The sequence below is a fragment of the Thalassophryne amazonica genome, chromosome 4 (assembly GCF_902500255.1).
Source record: "Thalassophryne amazonica chromosome 4, fThaAma1.1, whole genome shotgun sequence".
In the NCBI taxonomy this organism is placed as follows: Eukaryota; Metazoa; Chordata; class Actinopteri; order Batrachoidiformes; family Batrachoididae; genus Thalassophryne; species Thalassophryne amazonica.
The window spans coordinates 28576209-28593362 of record NC_047106.1 but is presented as its reverse complement, the minus strand read 5'-3'; the positions used below and the strand labels follow the sequence as shown (position 1 = coordinate 28593362).

General features: G+C 40.4%; 2 protein-coding genes across 3 annotated transcripts in view; one reads left to right on the top strand and one right to left on the bottom strand.

Annotated features, from left to right (window-relative positions):
* The window catches only part of LOC117508887 (multiple epidermal growth factor-like domains protein 6), a 44244-nt gene extending 37776 nt beyond the window's left edge, over window positions 1-6468 (bottom strand). The window contains exons 1-9 of the mRNA XM_034168729.1: window positions 6351-6468; window positions 6161-6254; window positions 4163-4250; window positions 3852-4040; window positions 3609-3714; window positions 1671-1904; window positions 1498-1599; window positions 1216-1407; window positions 921-1031 (exon numbers count right to left, since the gene is read on the bottom strand). Of these exons, the coding sequence (XP_034024620.1) occupies window positions 921-1031; window positions 1216-1407; window positions 1498-1599; window positions 1671-1904; window positions 3609-3714; window positions 3852-4040; window positions 4163-4250; window positions 6161-6254; window positions 6351-6426 (1192 nt within the window). The 5' untranslated portion in view covers window positions 6427-6468. The remainder of the gene's footprint in view (window positions 1-920; window positions 1032-1215; window positions 1408-1497; window positions 1600-1670; window positions 1905-3608; window positions 3715-3851; window positions 4041-4162; window positions 4251-6160; window positions 6255-6350) is intronic.
* Window positions 6469-7841: 1373 nt separating this feature from the next.
* LOC117509126 lies at window positions 7842-17154 on the top strand. 2 transcript variants are annotated; one of them, XM_034168905.1, is made up of 10 exons: window positions 7842-7966; window positions 8058-8363; window positions 8466-8519; window positions 8611-8646; window positions 14528-14644; window positions 14754-14778; window positions 15137-15177; window positions 15258-15308; window positions 15396-15505; window positions 16640-17154. In XM_034168905.1, exons 1-10 carry the CDS (start codon window positions 7918-7920, stop codon window positions 16769-16771), a joined length of 921 nt encoding a protein of 306 aa, XP_034024796.1. In that variant the 5' UTR covers window positions 7842-7917; the 3' UTR covers window positions 16772-17154. The 2 variants fall into 2 exon arrangements, with proteins under 2 accessions (XP_034024796.1, XP_034024795.1); XM_034168904.1 differs by having other exon boundaries at window positions 15393-15505.

Here is a 17154-nt window from a genome sequence, read left to right as displayed (position 1 = left end):
CTGAAGGTTTGGTACAGCGTCTGTAAAACATCAGACGCCACCTGGATCTGTCTCTTGATCTTATGCTCCAAATTACCCCCACTCAGGAACAAGACCACAAAATACTTAAACTCCTCCACCTGGGGCAGTAACTCTCCCCTGACCCAGAGGGGACAATCCACTGTTTTCCAACAGAGGACCATGGTCTCAGATTGGGAGGTGCTGATTCTCATTCCAGTCGCTTCACACTCTGCCTCAAACCTGCTCAGTGTGCATCAGAGGTCACCGCCTGATGAAGCCAACAGAACCACATCATCTGCAAAAAGCAGAGATTCAACTCTGAGGTCAACCAATTCAACAGACATTGAAATTCTGTCCAAGAACATCATGAACATGTGACAAGGGGCAGTCAATTTAGTGATTCAATCCAAGAAATTTTGGATTACAGCACCATCCTTTTTCCATTATCCTGCATAAACCAAGGATTTAACAGCCCAAAAACCTTTTTTTGTTTTTTTGGGGGTTTTTTTGGGGGGGGGGGGGGGTTGAACACCTTGAACTTGTGAACTTGAAAAGGAACAAGGATCAGCAATCAGAGACAAAGGTGACCAATCAGATGAAAAGGCGAACAGTAGATTTCAGATGCAAAAACTTTTGACTATTTTTTATAAACTGAGAAAAATGCAATTTAAAATGAGAAGTTATTGGAAAACGAGAGGGCAAATGTATAGGTTCGCAGCAATGAAATGAAAACAGTGTGTTCAAATTCTTGAATATTTTGCACACTGACACCGAAACATTAAAGTGCAAGATTGCCTCAACTAACCATTTTTGGTTTTGGACTGAACTCTTGAAAACAAATGAATATAAAGCCCTCTCAAAATTTCACCAGAGACGGTTGCACATTAGCAGAGGTTTGCATTGTCTCATTTTATCCTCACTTATTGCTCCTTGATGAGGGGTGAAGGTGCCTCGAGGACAGATTACTTCTTCCAAGGTGCCAGCCGGGCAGTATCTCCCACGGGCACAAGGCAAACCAGGACCAGAAGAACCTGTCACAAACAATCACATTTACACCAACCATATTCAACTGCAATACGTAAAATCTGGTTTTGCATAATACAACTCCTCTAACTCATATAAAACAGGTTGTATCCCATTTTCTCTTCATTCTTCAGGGCGATTCTTTATATTTCAGTGTTTGCTGTTCCGTTGACTATCAGCGCTCAGACGTACCTTCAGGACAAAAGCGTCCTTCGCTACATCTCTTACAAGCCGCCCTACTTGTCTGTCCCAGTTGTTCCCCAGCTGTTCCAGCAGGACAAGGTGACCCGTGAGGGGTGGCAGTGCCGTCTTCACAGTAATAGCCTTGTGGACACATAAACTGGGAGGTCGGCCTCTGTGAGCTTCCTTCTAGACAGTAAAACCCTGGAGAAAAGCATTTTTAGAGAAGGTCAGGAGGCCATTATTGCAAGGCGTGTCAACTAAACAGGTTAGTGAATGAGAATACATGCACACCTGCAGGACAGATTGTGCAGTCTCTCAGCCTCTGCAGACCCTCCATAGAGCCGTATGTTCCTGCCGGACAGGGTACAGCCACACCTCCCGCACAGTAATGACCTGTGGTTACAACAAATGGATTGAAGGATTTTCTAGAATTTCAATGTAAATTATTTGAGAAAAATGGTTACCTGTGGGACAAATCAGGCAACGTAACTCTTCAGTGGTGTCTTTATACGTCCCTGGCCGACAGGTCACCAGTTGGCTTGACCTCTGGACAGGCTGACTCCAGTGGGGAGCAATATCTCCCCCACATGGTGTGAAGGTGTCATTACAGCTGCGGCAAGAGGTCTGACCAGGTGATGATGACCATCCAGGAGCGCAGGCCAGCGGCTGTGACATTCCCCTGTCTGGACAGTAGCTTCCTGTGGCAGACGGAGAACTAACTTTTACTGTTTTATCAAGAATCTCTAAATTTAGATGTTGTCACCTTGTAAAATGAATTACGTCTCTGTGTGTGTATTCTTCTGAAAATGATAACTCAAGAATGAGGCATGTTGGATACATGATATTGCCAACATAGACAGACTTTGAGAAGCAGATAAGTTGGTTATGTTTTGAGGAGGTTCTGTACTTTTTTTTAACTTGTAGCGATATCTCACCAGTGCTTAGCAGTGGAAAGTAGATATTCTGATCATGCATGCCTTATGTGGAGTACATGGAATTAGTGCACTTTAAAGTTTGCATAAATGCATATTCTCACAGGGAGAGTCCCATTTGGATTTTTTAGCTATGTCTCACCCGTGCTTAGCAATGACTTGTTTGTTTGCATGGGCGCAATTTGGTGGGAGATAGGGGGGACATGCCCCCCCACCTTTTCAACCAGGGGGGACAGAATATGGTATGTCCCCCTGACCTTCTGACATATATGTGTGTACTTGAAACATGCTATGTCAGTCTTATGTGCAAACCATGTCAGAATAGTATCTTTGTTTCTGCAAGTTTGTATTTTTAGCAGCATTGACTTGTTTACAACACTTGTTTCTTGCTTGTCACATTCGGAATTTTCTGGGACTACATTTGCCCAGATTTGAAACCAAAAATAGTTGCCTCTAGGGACTAGTGTCTACACATAAGTATCAATGGACCATATGCTAATTTACTAAATTCCGAAAGTTAGAAAAGGAAATCAGAAAAGCTATCTGGGACCTCAGAAAGCCCATCTGCAATTATTGCTTGATCTCCAAAATCAGTCTATGCAAGCAAAATTACGTTCTAGTTCTAAATTGCACCCTTGTTTGTTTGTATTTATGTCACAGTGCCACATGCCTTGATATTTGCACCTTTTTGGTTATTAATCTTTCTCTATGTCTTAATGGAACATTAAGCATTGTCAAAGCAACTTGCATCATAGGTTTTTAGTGGTGCTGCATCCACCACAGCATGAAACCACCCAGAAACTGATTCATATTGAACCAGGATACTGGTTAATCCCCCAGCTCATGAAAGCAGCCATGTGTCTGCTGTAGTCAGGTCACATGTGGGCATCTACTTGGCCATTTTTGGGTGTTTGGGTCCAGTGTGCAAGTACCTCATTGTTGAGGTACTTGCACACTGGATCATGCTCAAGGAAGAATGCCACATGATTGTAAAATTGCAGCTGATGTCCCATCACAATGCAAGTAGCATGGTTAATTTTAGTCACTCCAGCGGTATCCAAGCATTGTCCAGAGAAGCATGGTACCAAAAAAACAAACATCCAGTCATCACCTTAGGCCAAAGCTGCAGCTCAAGTCTCACAAATGGACTATAATAGAATGGAAGGACCATGGCCCTCATGACTTGGTTGTTCTGCAGGATTTTGATCTTCAATGTTTCTCCTGACCTCATAGGTTAATCTTAGACTTCAATGTCACCGCCAAGATAAGTGAATAATAATGGCAAATAACTGGCAAAAATAACACCAATACTGATAGATTTATAAAAGGCTCATATCACCCAACATGACTGACCAACCAATATATTAGTTGGGTTCCAAACCATACTGTCCCTTGATATGTGAGAGCCTCTTGTTAATGTAGTTATTGTCATTTCAGATATATTATCAGTTAATTTTATTGTAGTGATACCTGCTGGACACTGAAGACACTTGATCGTACACACAGTGGAATAGAACCCTTGTGGACAGTCGATACACTCGGTGTGCTCTAAACTTGGCTCTTTGCCTGGCCCACACTGAGAGACCATAAGAGGGAAGTGAAAAAGACAAAGTATTATTGTGCTCACATTAATTGTAGAGTTGTTGTTTTTTTTCCTATCACATAACAGCTCTTTGGAGGATTAATCTGGAAGTGACAAGCTGTCATCACAACCTTTTGAGGGAACCCGGCAATGCAGACAGAGTCCGCCGGACACGTCAGACAGTGAAGGACCCCTTCAGGAGAATGTTGTCCAGGAGGACAAAGATAGAGGCTCCCATTGGCTGGATCACAAGAGAAACCTGCAGGACACAACCGACAGTCCACTCTGTCCTCTGAACTGATCAGACCTGGAAAACACGGCTGAAACACACAGGAACGAATCATACACATCATCATTCCTTCCTATTAAGTGGCAAAAAAAAAAAAAAATGATGAGCTCAGTCAGGTGCCAGGTGGTGTGCCGATGCCTTTTGTGTTATTACCTTGCAGTCACTGATTCTGCTTTTCCCAGTGTAGAGGTTGAATGTTCCTGTTGGACATCTGTGTGGTGCTGACACATTTCCAGGACAACTACGTCAAGAAAATGTAAAAATAAATAAATATATATATATATATATATATATATATATATATATATATATATATATAAATTTATGGTGTTACTTGTGACTGACAGCATGTACCAGTTTGCAATACATGTGATTCTTCAAGAGCAACATCTATATATTTATATTGAGTGTAAGATCTCACTGACTTCCTGTATAACAATATTCATTAGAAAACCGAAGACACACAATTGCAGATTTCTGAATGTACAGTACTCTGTACAAAATGTGTCTAAAGGAGACCAGTGAAGGAAGCCACCCAGACACAATGATAGTTTTGAAGGAGATGGAGGACTGTGTGGGTGTGATGTGAGAGACTGCACACTGTCACACAGTGTCTGCATCACCAGCCACAGAATCATAGAAATATTCATGTATCCATCCCCTGACTTGTCAAAAGAAAACTAGCTGTAAAAGTGATGATTGATAAAAAACAATAATCCTGAAGTTTACTTTGTCCAATTACTTGAAAATGGAGCGACTTTGTGTAAAAATTGCTGTCATTCCTTATTTTTGTTAAACGCCTAAGATTAAAGCTGACAGTCTACATTAAGAGCACATCTTGAATGCTTCATTTCAGCTCCATTGTGGTGGTGCTTGAAGGAGACTAGTGAGGGAAGCCAAAAATATGCCCATGACAATAGTGAAGGAGTTGTAGCCCTCTGTGGCTGTGATTTCAGAGCCTACATAGGCTGTTGCATCACTTGTTACAGCTTCATGGACGAGACTAGTGAGGGAAGCCACCAGAGCACCTAATAAATTTCTGTAGGTGTTATTGCCCTTTGTGCAGAGTGCAACTTTTGACTGTTGCATTACCTGTCACCGCTTCAAGAAACAGAGGCTAGAAGAGTAGTGAGGGAAGCCAACAAGACACCATGACAATTCTGAAGACGCTATAGGCCTCTGTGGATGTGATTCGAAAAACTGTACATGGTGCAACTTTTGGCTGTTGCACTACCAGTCACAGCTTCAAGAGCATACTAGGAGAGTAGTGAGGGAAGCCCCCAAGACACTGATGACAATTCTGAAGGAGCTCTAAGCCTTTGTGGCTGTGATTTGAGAGACTACATAGTCTATTGCATCACCTGTTACAGTTTCATGGAAGAGAGATTCGGAGACTTTGTGAGGGAAGCCACCAGGGCACACACTAAAATTCTGGAGGTGTTATTGCCCTTTGTGCGTTGTGCAACTTTTGACTGTTGCATTACCTGTCACCACTTTAAGGAACAGAGGCTAGAAGAGTAGTGAGGGAAGCCACCAAGACACCATGACAATTCTGAAGGAGTTATAGGCCTCTGTGGATGTGATTAGAAAAACTGTACATGGTGCAGCTTTTTGACTGTTGCACTACCAATCACAGCTTCAAGGAGCATACTAGGAGAGTAGTGAGGGAAGCCACCAAGACAACCATGACAATTCTGAAGGAGCTACAGGAATCCGTGGCTGTGATCTGAGAGACTACATAATCTGTTGCATCACCTGTTACAGCTTCATGGAAGAGAGACTCTGAGACTAGTGAGGGAAGCCACCAGGGTACCCATTAAAATTCTGTAGGTGTTTAGTGCCGTTTGTGCATAGTGCAACTTTAGTTGTTGCATCACCAGTCACAGCTTCAAGGAACAGAGTAGAGAAGGAAGCCACCAAGACACACATAACAATTCTGAAGCTATATGTATTACACATTTAATCATATGGAGCTTGCAGTTAAAAGAGCAATTTATTGGATTCTCCCTCCTGACGACATCCATCATTCTACCAATATTCATGGAGTTTGGCTTCAAATATTTTGAACAAACAAACAAATAAATCAACAGATGTGGGTGAAATGAAACATACTTTGTGAAGAGCTTGATTCAAAGATATGTGATAACTTACTAATGACCAGAGGGGCACTGCAGACACAGCCGGTGTGAGACATACATCCCCTCTGAACACTGAGGCTCTTCTTCAGCTTCACTCTGAGGACCGTCTGCACTCACACACAGAAATATGTCAGTTAAGACACTTTTAGTTGTCTTCTCCATGCTGGTGGAGTTTCTTCCACACAGAACAATATTGCTCTTACCTGACACCAGTCTGGTTTGTGCCTTGACCAGAAAAATCCACAAAACCGCAAAACACAGTGGATGCATTACCTTCATTGAGCTCGTTAGGACTGAATCTCTAATTAAGTCCACACGTGTTGAGTTATATTTTTCAGCTGAGGTTGTGTGTATGTGACTGATTGTTCCGGGGCATTAAATGAGAGGTCCTTCGTCAGCGAAAGTGAAATTGGAGCATGAAATGTGATTCCCATGCGACCGCTGACAGCGGTGTAACCGCAGCTTCCATTTTCATAATGAATGAGGATGCACTAAAGCCAGCCTCTGTACTACCTCAACAAACACATCCTCTCAGTTACTGCATTTATACAGGGTATATAACAAATTTAAAAGTTGAACAGAGAGAAGAAGCAAAAATGACAACAAAATCCCCCAAAATCCAAGTGTCAAGTGGGTCGCAGGAGTCTTGGTGGCTTCCCTCATTTGTTCCTACTGTGCACTTTAATGTCTTTATGATTCATTTAACTGACCTGTAAGAGATATTCAGGGACTCAGAAATGTACTTGGATCTACACTCCAACTTTCTAAAGTGAAGTGGCTATAAAAGTAATGATGTAGTTGTGTTATATTAAGTGGGATTTGTGAGGGAAGCCACCAACACACCCATGACAGCTTCAAAAGAGAAAGACTTCTGTTGCTGAGTATGCAGGCTTTGTGTTGTGCAGATTTTGTCTCCTAATTCACCATTCACACTTCCGTGGTAGAGAATTTTCCATAAAAGATGTGAAATTTCAGCTACGTCCACAGAATGTGAAAGTGCCAAAAAGCAATGACAAATTGTGCATAGCAGAGATAACCAATGTTCTGTAAATATTATCTGAAAAGAATTCAGAAACCGAAAAAGTTGAAAAAAAAAAAAAGAAACCTGACAACACCACAAAAAAAAACTTTGATTCAAGAACTAAATACATACTTCTGATACTTGATCACATCTAATTTAGCTTATGAAAAGCCACTTCTAACATGACTTTGACATTGAAAATGTTCTCCAAGGTAAAACTTTGTGGAATTGGAAACTGGAGGTTTGCGCTCTACGAGTGCGCTGCTCTAGTTTTTTTTTTTTTTTTTTTTTTTTGTAATTGATATTATTATTTGATGTCATAAAATTCTTTTAAATGTGTAAAAGCTCAATGGTGGCCAATTTCTTTGCATGTCACTTTGCACATACCACATAATCATTTAATAGTGGTCAACTAAATGCAAATGCATTTTTTTAACAGCACAAACCATTAGATCCAATTAAAAATGTTGGCGTATCATCCATCGTATTAGAGAATATTTTTTCTACATATTTTTTAACTGAATTTTCCTTTGCAGGAAACTGGTTGCAGTGAATGGAAAGTTGTGAATTATACTTTTTCTTTTTTTTTTTTTTGATGCAGCTCTGAATCCTGTGGTGTACCACTTCCTGTACCCCTGGATTTGTGCAAATGTGTGGGTTGCTCAGTACAACCCAGGTGCAAGCTCAGCAACAAAATAAGAGCACAACACATTTTAACGCAGTTTGAACCCGAGAAACTGAATGCAACAATGACAGTCTCAGCCTTCATCATTTTACTTTTTCTTTGCATGGTCCAAGGTAAAGTGCTGTCTTTATTCATATATGTAACACTGCACGCATGTTGTGTATTTGAGGCGACCGTGGACATATTTCTTTCCTATCTTTGCAGACTTGACGAGCTTTGAGAACATGGAGATGATGTTTGAAGTCATGCCTGTAACTCTGGGCGATTCTGTTACGCTGAACTGCACCTACAACTGTTCTTCTGGCTTCATTCGAGGCTGTTGGAGCAAAACATCGGCCAATTCTGTCTGCCTTGGAAAACCCAGCGGGAGCGACTTCTGCACCGTCTCTCTGCATTTATCAAATGTGTCCACGGAAGATGTAAAGTACAACTACTCCTGTTACACAGAAGATAAAGAACACCCCCAACTCCAACAAGAGACACAACGTGTCGTGTCGCTGTATTTCCACGGTACATAAAGTACACATATCTTATGATACTGATAAGTAAGCAAATATTACAAAGTAAGAAGTCATTTTGAATTAACCTCAATGAAAACTGCTTTGTTTTTAGCTCAAACAACTTCCCCGAGCTGGCTGCTTCACCCTCAGACTGATCACAAGAACGGTGAGTACGCAGTAAAATGTGTGATAAGGACACACACGCTACTGTACGATGATCATAAATATAAACCTCATGTATGTTTTACATTTTCCAGCATCTCTTCCAGTTGAACCAAAAGATGCAGGAAGAGGTGAGATGACACTTAAGCCACCTTGACACTTGCACAAATTTGATCCCCGCACTGGGACGCAGTCTTGCGTGCCAATGAGTAAACCCGTCATGTTGTTGTTGTCCATTCGGCTGTTGATCGGGGTCACCACAGCGGATACAGCCAGATCCGCATTGGTATTTGGCACAAGTTGTACGCCGGATGCTTTTCCTGATGCAACTCCGGTGGAACCCGGAGAAACACACACAGCTGCCGGTGTTCCAAAGAGGTCTCCCATCCAAGCACTAACCAGGTCCTGCACAGCTCAGCTTCTGAGATCTGACAGGATCACAATGACACAGAGCAGCTCGGCTGCCCAGTGAGTAAACTCGTCATGAATTGTTGTAAGTTGTGCGAGGCCCTGCGCGCAATGACGCGGAGTGACACGAAGTGTTTGCAAACAAGTTGCAAAGTCCAGAACTAGTTCACGCAAGTGGCATGAAATTTATGCATGCCAGAAGATTTGAACATTTCAAAATTTTCTTTGTGCACTGGTGTGCAGTCTTGCACGGTTTACAACAGTTTACTCATTGGCACGCAACATTGTGTGCCAATACGGGGATCAAATTTGTGCAAGTGTCAAGGTGGCTTTACAAGCCATGTTCACATTAGCAGTTGAATTGATCCAAATCTTACCTCCGCCCTTTTATTGTTGTTGTTTTTGTCTGATCTTCTTGTCTGGACAGTTCACATTCATGTTTGTAAATCTGGAGTCTTACTACATGATTTAAAAGGCTGATTCAGAACCGATTTGAGGGTGGGCAGAGTTGGGGCTTGTCACGTTTAGGTCGAGCCACTGTAATCCCTGTCTGTGAGGATGTAAGAGTCATTCAAAATATTTGAATTCATCAGCTGAATCTGTTTTTTAGTGAACGTACATGTGACTGAGCAGCCATCGGCATAGGTGAAATTGTAACTTGGGTACAAGAAGCAGGAAGTAACGTTAGCATGAAGCTGACTGATAATTTTTCTGAATATTTAGGGTTTTTGCCTCTAAATGACGCTACAGAGAATCACACTTCACAACTCCCCCTTCATGTTATATAAAAATTGGAAAAAGCATAGCCACATTGGTGCTGGTAACAAAAAACACGAGAAATAACAAAGATCCCAGATAACGACTGCTAAATTGCATGCGTAATCCAAACTTTCATGGGTTAAGATAGAGACAGTTTTGGGAGTGTTTTACTAAAAGTAATTGTGCAATTGATGGTGGCCGGTAAAGTGAGTAAATGAGGATTTTGCACGTTAGTGGCAGTAAGCACAAAATGAAACTAAATCAGCCAATTAAGTAACTGGATGCAGCTGCAAAGCACCTCTTTATCTCATACATTTCATTGATTTATCTAATGCTGTTTGTCTTACATTCACTATCATCATTTCTCCAGTGTTTGTCTAATCTGTTTGTCAAACTGATTACACACTGTGGTGGTATTACCTCCTCTGGCAGGCTGTTCCATGTATCCACCACTCTCATTGTAAATAAGAATTTCCTCAAATCCAGACGTGAGTCGCGGCTCGTCTTTAGTCTTCTCGGGATGTCTTCATTTAGATAACACAAACTAATTGCAAGTGATATGCTAGAAAAAGGATACAACACTTTAGAATAATTCAGCCTTAAGCAAGATAAAATGCACAGAGTTTTTAAGTTTATTTAAGCCTTCGACACAGAGCTTAGACAAACTGAGTCCTCTAGAGAGACTGAATAGGTGACAACCGCGCTCATCTATTTATTGGAGACCCGCGGGCATCGCTCCTCCTTCGACTTTTTTATTTATTTCATTCCCAAGACATGGTTTTCTATTGGAAGCGTCCTCTAGTGAACCCTAAGCAGGTGTTAGGCCATTATTTCAATGTGACAAACGCTCCCATTAAAACGTGAAGGATTTACAACTGATTTTTTTAAAAGACCTTCAGCCACAGGTGCAGCTGGCCTGAGGCCCCCTCCGCACGTGGCCTCAGCCACACGTGCAGCTGGCCTGAGGCCCCTGCACGTGGCCTGCGGGAAAGCACCTAAGAGGCCTTGGAAAGCCCCTGACAGACTGAATGACTAGCCCCTTTTTTTGGGTTGAACACCTGCTAGTTCAACCAGAGGACATACAGTTCGGATCAGGACACTTGATAGTTCATCACAGTTCAAATATGGACCTAAAAATTCTTCTACACGTGACCTTCCTCTTTTATGTCATTTCTTGGTGTGAGGCCTTCTGCTGTTTTCTGTAAACTGAATTGATCAGGATTCACTTGCAGTATCCACATTGTGCTTCTTTATGCACACACTCTGCCACAAGTGTGTTCACATGCTGGTAACTAAAAAAATATACATCTTATTTCAGAGATTTACCCATTCTTCCATCCACAGTATGGAAGCAAAATGGTGAATAATTATGCTGCTTTCTGCCGGTACAACGCACAGCTGTCTGTGTGCAATGAACATAGCACAAATCACACACTGTGCATGCATTATCCCAGACCCTGAGATCTGTGTGTGTATTGATTTGTACAACACAGTGTGACACCTCAATGATGAATTGTCATGAGATGCACCAAAATGTACTCTGTTCCACCTGTTACACATGGAGACATTTATTCTTAGAGGAAAAACCATCAAGTAAATTGTTAAAATCTTTAAATATGTCTGACATTGATTTTTTTGTGTGTATGGAGCCGACTGTTATGCTGGAACAGTGTTGTGGAACAGCAGCATGTCAAGTACATTCAGTTAATGGTACAGTTTGAAACTTGCAAAATACAGATAAAATCAGCATCCACTGAATATCTTTTTGTCCTTGATAAATCATGTTGCATTTGCAAATCTCACCTATTTGCATGTTTTCTCCCAGAAGTTTGCACTAGAGGTGGGCGATACTGATCCGATACCAAGTAAATACAGGCCCAGTATCTGTGACATCAATACCGATACGTTTTCATATTTAAGCTTCATAGATCCAAAGGATCCAAAAAACCTAGGATAAAAGTTCGCCAAACATTGTACATGACAACAAAATACTTTATTATCACAATCAACATTTTTGTTTAAAAAAATATCACTCAACACAACTTAAAACAAAATCTCCTGAGGTAGAGGACTGACAAACCACAATACAAGGGTGTGCTGCTCTGTGTTGTGTGACACAGCGCAGCGCTGCTCTTACAGACAGAGAGCAGACTTTGATGAAACTGCATGCGCAGCAGTCAGTGCATGCAGGAAAGAAAAAAGCTTGTGTATCAATCTTTTTACATGAGGATCATTCAATATCAATACCAGCGTTGCTATCGATATTATCGATATTAGGATCGATCCGCCCACCTCTAGTTTGCACACTCAGGTGGACAAAACCCCCAAATTGCATATTCATAAAGCCAAATACATTAAATTAACTACATATTCTGTTTTGTGCATTTGACAGATGTAATCCTCTTTGTGCACAGCAAGAGCAATAGTGTTTATGCATGTTTTTACACACGCAAACCTTAATAAATTAGGCTCAAACAATATCAGTTGTTCATATGTATGTTAAAGTACAAGACCAAAAAATATTTCTGTTTTAATTCAGTAAATGTGCTGCCAAGTCATATTTCCAACTGAAAAAAAAAAAACAAAAAAACTTTTGTCGTTATGTGATCCCCACAGTAACTGACACATATCTGGCCTGAGCATCACCAATCCATCACAATGATAGCGATGACATACAAATCAAATGGGAAACATAAATCAGAACACATACACGCCCCACCCCCTCTCTAAAAATGAATAATATGAAAAATAACAGGTTTTGTGTTTGATCTATTCAAAACAGTAGACTGTTCATGCAGCAGTCACGCCAAGAATTAAACTCAAATCAATCTGATATACTAAAAATATGATTTGGCATGTTGACATTACACAAAAAATCAGATCTGTACCACATGGAGGAAAAATAAGCAGAATTTACATTATTTAAGATAGTAGTATGAAAACAGCACACAATTTGTTAATTCACAACAATACTTAGTTTATGCAGTAAACATGATGTTTGGATTTAATTTACAATTTATTCCACTACAGTTACACATTACCTTTTTATCTCATTCCATTTGTCTGATTTGTCTGGCATTAATGAAAAATTTGCACATAATGCAATGATTTTGTGTGGCAGTATATTCTGGTTTGTCACTACTACTACTACTACTTGGTCAGTTTAGCTGTTCATATGTTGCTATCCCAACACATATCTGTTTATTCTATCTACCAATGATGGTTCTTGGGCTTCAGTTTAAATTAAAAGATAAAACCTCCTTTGATGTGACACTAATAAAACTTTGAATCAATATCACAAAAAAAAAAAAAATGAACTCCTGATGGAGTTCCAAGCAATATATACTCAACAAAAATATAAACGCAACACTTTTGGTTTTGCTCCCATTTTGTATGAGACAAACTCAAAGATCTAAAACTTTTTCCACATACACAATATCACCATTTCCCTCAAATATTGTTCACAAACCAGTCGAAATCTGTGATAGTGAGCACTTCTCCTTTGCTGAGATAATCCATCCCACCTCACAGCTGTGCCATATCAAGATGCTGATTAGACACCATGATTAGTGCACAGGTGTGCCTTAGACTGCCCACAATAAAAGGCCACTCTGAAAGGTGCAGTTTTGTTTTATTGGGGGGTATACCAGTCAGTATCTGGCGTGACCACCATTTGCCTCATGCAGTGCAACACATCTCCTTCGCATCATCCGTGAAGAGAACACCTCTCCAACGTGCCAAACGCCAGCGAATGTGAGCATTTGCCCACTCAAGTCGGTTACGACGACGAACTGGAGTCAGGTCGAGACCCCAATGAGGACGATGAGCATGCAGATGAGCTTCCCAGAGACGGTTTCTGACAGTTTGTGCAGACATTCTTTGGTTATGCAAACCGATTGTTTCAGCAGCTGTCCGAGTGGCTGGTCTCAGACGATCTTGGAGGTGAACATGCTGGATGTGGAGGTCCTGGGCTGGTGTGGTTACACATGGTCTGCGGTTGTGAGGCTGGTTGGATGTACTGCCAAATTCTCTGAAACGCCTTTGGAGATGGCTTATGATAGCGAAATGAACATTCAATACACGAGCAACAGCTCTGGTTGACATTCCTGCTGTCAGCATGCCAATTGCACGCTCCCTCAAATCTTGCGACATCTGTGGCATTGTGCTGTGTGATAAAACTGCACCTTTCAGAGTGGCCTTTTATTGTGGGCAGTCTAAGGCACACCTGTGCACTAATCATGGTGTCTAATCAGCATCTTGATATGGCACACCTGTGAGGTGGGATGGATTATCTCAGCGAAGGAGAAGTGCTCACTATCACAGATTTCGACTGGTTTGTGAACAATATTTGAGGGAAATGGTGATATTGTGTATGTGGAAAAAGTTTTAGATCTTTGAGTTCATCTCATACAAAATGGGAGCAAAACCAAAAGTGTTGCATTTATATTTTTGTTGAGTATAGTATTGGCAGTGATCTAATAATAGTTTGATGCTTTTTCCATTGTGTCACAGCACAACAGATTTACTAACTTTGACATTGAAGAAAACTGCATTTATGAAAGATAAAACACTTGAAGTGGCTTCAGAGAGGGGAACGCTTTTGGCTTCAGGTGTATCATAATTTTTCTGTCAATCACTAGACAGCAGATTTCTTAGACTTCTTATTATGCAACTGTAATGTACTTATCTGGACTTTTCTCTATATATTGCAATTTGGAACTGGAATTTGCATGTTGAATTCATGTCATCCATCATTCCCCGACCTGCTGTTATTTTATCCAGAGCATGTATTTTAATTGATTGCTGTATACACATCCACACTAATGCCACTGTTTCCAATAACAGGAGAATTTGGTGGAATTAAGATTGTAGCAGGAGTTACGATTGCCGTTGCCACGGTGCTTGCAGCATTGGCTTTTTATCTGTGTTTCAGCCGGAACAGACACAGCAGGAATAGTAAAGGTAACTACAAGAAATGTGACATGACAAACAAGCATGTGCTTGCAGTTTCTGAATTCAAAATGCACACAGTGTACTTGTCTAAGTACTCATAATGCCACGTTTCTGCCAGGGAATCCTGCTGTTTCCTTGTCAGGGTGAGTTTTTACGGGTACAAATCAGAATTGAAAGCTACAGTGTACAGGATTTAGAGGTGTTCATCAGGAAAAATCGAATATAGTCTTTGTCACCAGATGTTCATTAGTGTATCATTATGTGCAACAGTGTCTTTGCTTATCACAAGCAAAGGAAAAGCACATGAATCCCCATTTGCAAAAAAAAAGCGAAAATTTGAAGGGAAATAAAACTGTGAAAGGGGAACGAATAACGCAATCTGTAACCTCACCACTAGATGATGCCAAATCCTACACACTGTAGCTTTTAAAGAACATTCAAAACACATACTTCATCTTTGTGTAAAATTCTTTATTCATTTCTTCATCCATCATCTTTTAGCTCGCCACGATCTTCTCATGCTGCTGTCATGCCAGCTAAAAGTAAATGTACAGTATAGCAGCACACAATAACTGATCCTTTTAAATGCAATCTCGGCATTCATGCTCTTCATATTCTTCAGGGTCATCGTCAACACAATGCAGCAGAGTGACAGTGACGACTCCTACACAAGGTAATTGGTGGTTCAAAGCATACTTCGGTCCGACGTAACATTTGGTGCATGACTCACGATAATAAAATCATTCTTTCAACCCAGAAGATGACAGTGATGCTGAGGTGCCATATGCTGACATCATGATTCCCGTCCGAGGTATCAGCACGCCAGAGCTCACCAAAATTACTTATCTGACTCCTGGAGCTCCAAAAGAGGTGAGAGGAAGATGGAGTGTTCACTATCATCTTGTGATCCCAAAATTTAGAATTATTTAAAGTTATTACTTAAATTGTTGTTATTGCCATTCATTTAAATATTTAGTGCTGCATTTTATCAGTGAGTATCTGCAGATTTATAGCAGTCATAGGGTGTGAGACAGAGCATGATGATAATAATAATAATAATAATAATAATTATTATTATTATTATTATTTGTGATAAAATTCCACAAAAAAACTTGGAAATTGACTAATACAGGGACTAATAATTGACTTTATACAGGGGTGTAGGCTTTGATAAGCACAGCTTCTGCCTGTGCCTTTAGGCACCATGTACTTTGTTTATTTTCTGTTCGCCTTTGACTTTTCTGTTATGAGTTTGGTTGTTTATATACGAGTGAAATTCTGTTGTGCATGGGTGTCTAATAAATTCAAATTCAAAAATAAAACCATATCATATTAAGTATATTATTGCCACAGCTGCCCACACAACAAATAAGATTCTGGGAAAAGTGCTCATATGCATATATGGATAGATAGTTGGGGTCCAACAAAAAACCAAAACCAAACTGTGGACCGTGTGTCATTTTTAAAAACATGTGGTCTGCAACTGACTATGCTTTATATTCAGATGTTGGTTTTTAATGTGATTATGCAAAAAGGAATGTAAAAATGGTTGAACATTTCAAGTGATATTAGTTTTTAAAAAAGTTTACGTAAGGCTTTAGTCTATATCTGCATGAGGAATCCCAACAGAAATATACCGTGATTTGAACCACGCTGTGATCCTCAAACCATGATTTGTACCAAGCAGTAGAGGCGGCATCTATTACACACCTGGCCACTAGCGGATGCACCTAATATAATAATGCATTCACGCTTTGTTTTATAGCTTTGGGTTTTTCTTTTTGTTTTGTTTTTTTTTTTGTTTTTTTTTTTGGTTTGCACATCAAGCTGTGAGGTGATTTTCTAAATTATATAAACTATTCTGTGCAGAAAACATAAATGGCTACTGAGATGAATAGATTTTATTTTTTGGTTCACCACAGACTATCGGTGTATCTGTCATGAAACCTGCCACAAATGATACTTAGAAAAGTATGCTTAACTTTTTCTGTCCTTTTCCTCCAGTTGTGGGCTGACGAATTCAGGTGTAACCTGCAGATGTCCCGTTCAGCTGACAGGCTGCACGTTCCTCAGCCCAGAGAGATCGGTCGCAAGATGAGCACCAACTCCGAGTATGCGGTCATCACGTACGCCTGAGTGAAGCTGCACAAATTACAGTCAGAACGGAAAAGTGATCAGCCTCAAGGTTAAAACACGTCTTCCATGAGTCAAGGCTGAATGTGTTAACATAAAATTGAACATTTTTGTATACACTGCTGCAAAGCCTAAAATTGAAACTCAACCTGTGACCTTCCATATATGGCAAGTTGGATTAAGATATCTTGCAACGATATATAGCGTATACAAACATAATTACAAAGAAATCAAAGCAATCACAAGAGTGTACATGTGTGCAGACCTGCAATTAGAATATATATCAATATTTTAATAATGTTTCTGTATTGTAGGATATTGTACAGAGTACACTGGAAAAAATGATACTTTGGATCAACTTAAAAAAATGATGAAATTTGTTACAG

What these genes read in the sequence shown, in the direction of transcription:
- LOC117509126 (XM_034168904.1), top strand. Translation starts at nt 7,918, where the DNA reads ATGACAGTCTCAGCCTTCATCATTTTACTTTTTCTTTGCATGGTCCAA. An exon ending in ACACAGCAGGAATAGTAAAG is followed by an intron (nt 14,645 to 14,753) that starts GTAACTACAAGA and finishes CGTTTCTGCCAG; the next exon opens with GGAATCCTGCTGTTTCCTTG. An exon ending in CCTGCTGTTTCCTTGTCAGG is followed by an intron (nt 14,779 to 15,136) that starts GTGAGTTTTTAC and finishes ATCATCTTTTAG; the next exon opens with CTCGCCACGATCTTCTCATG.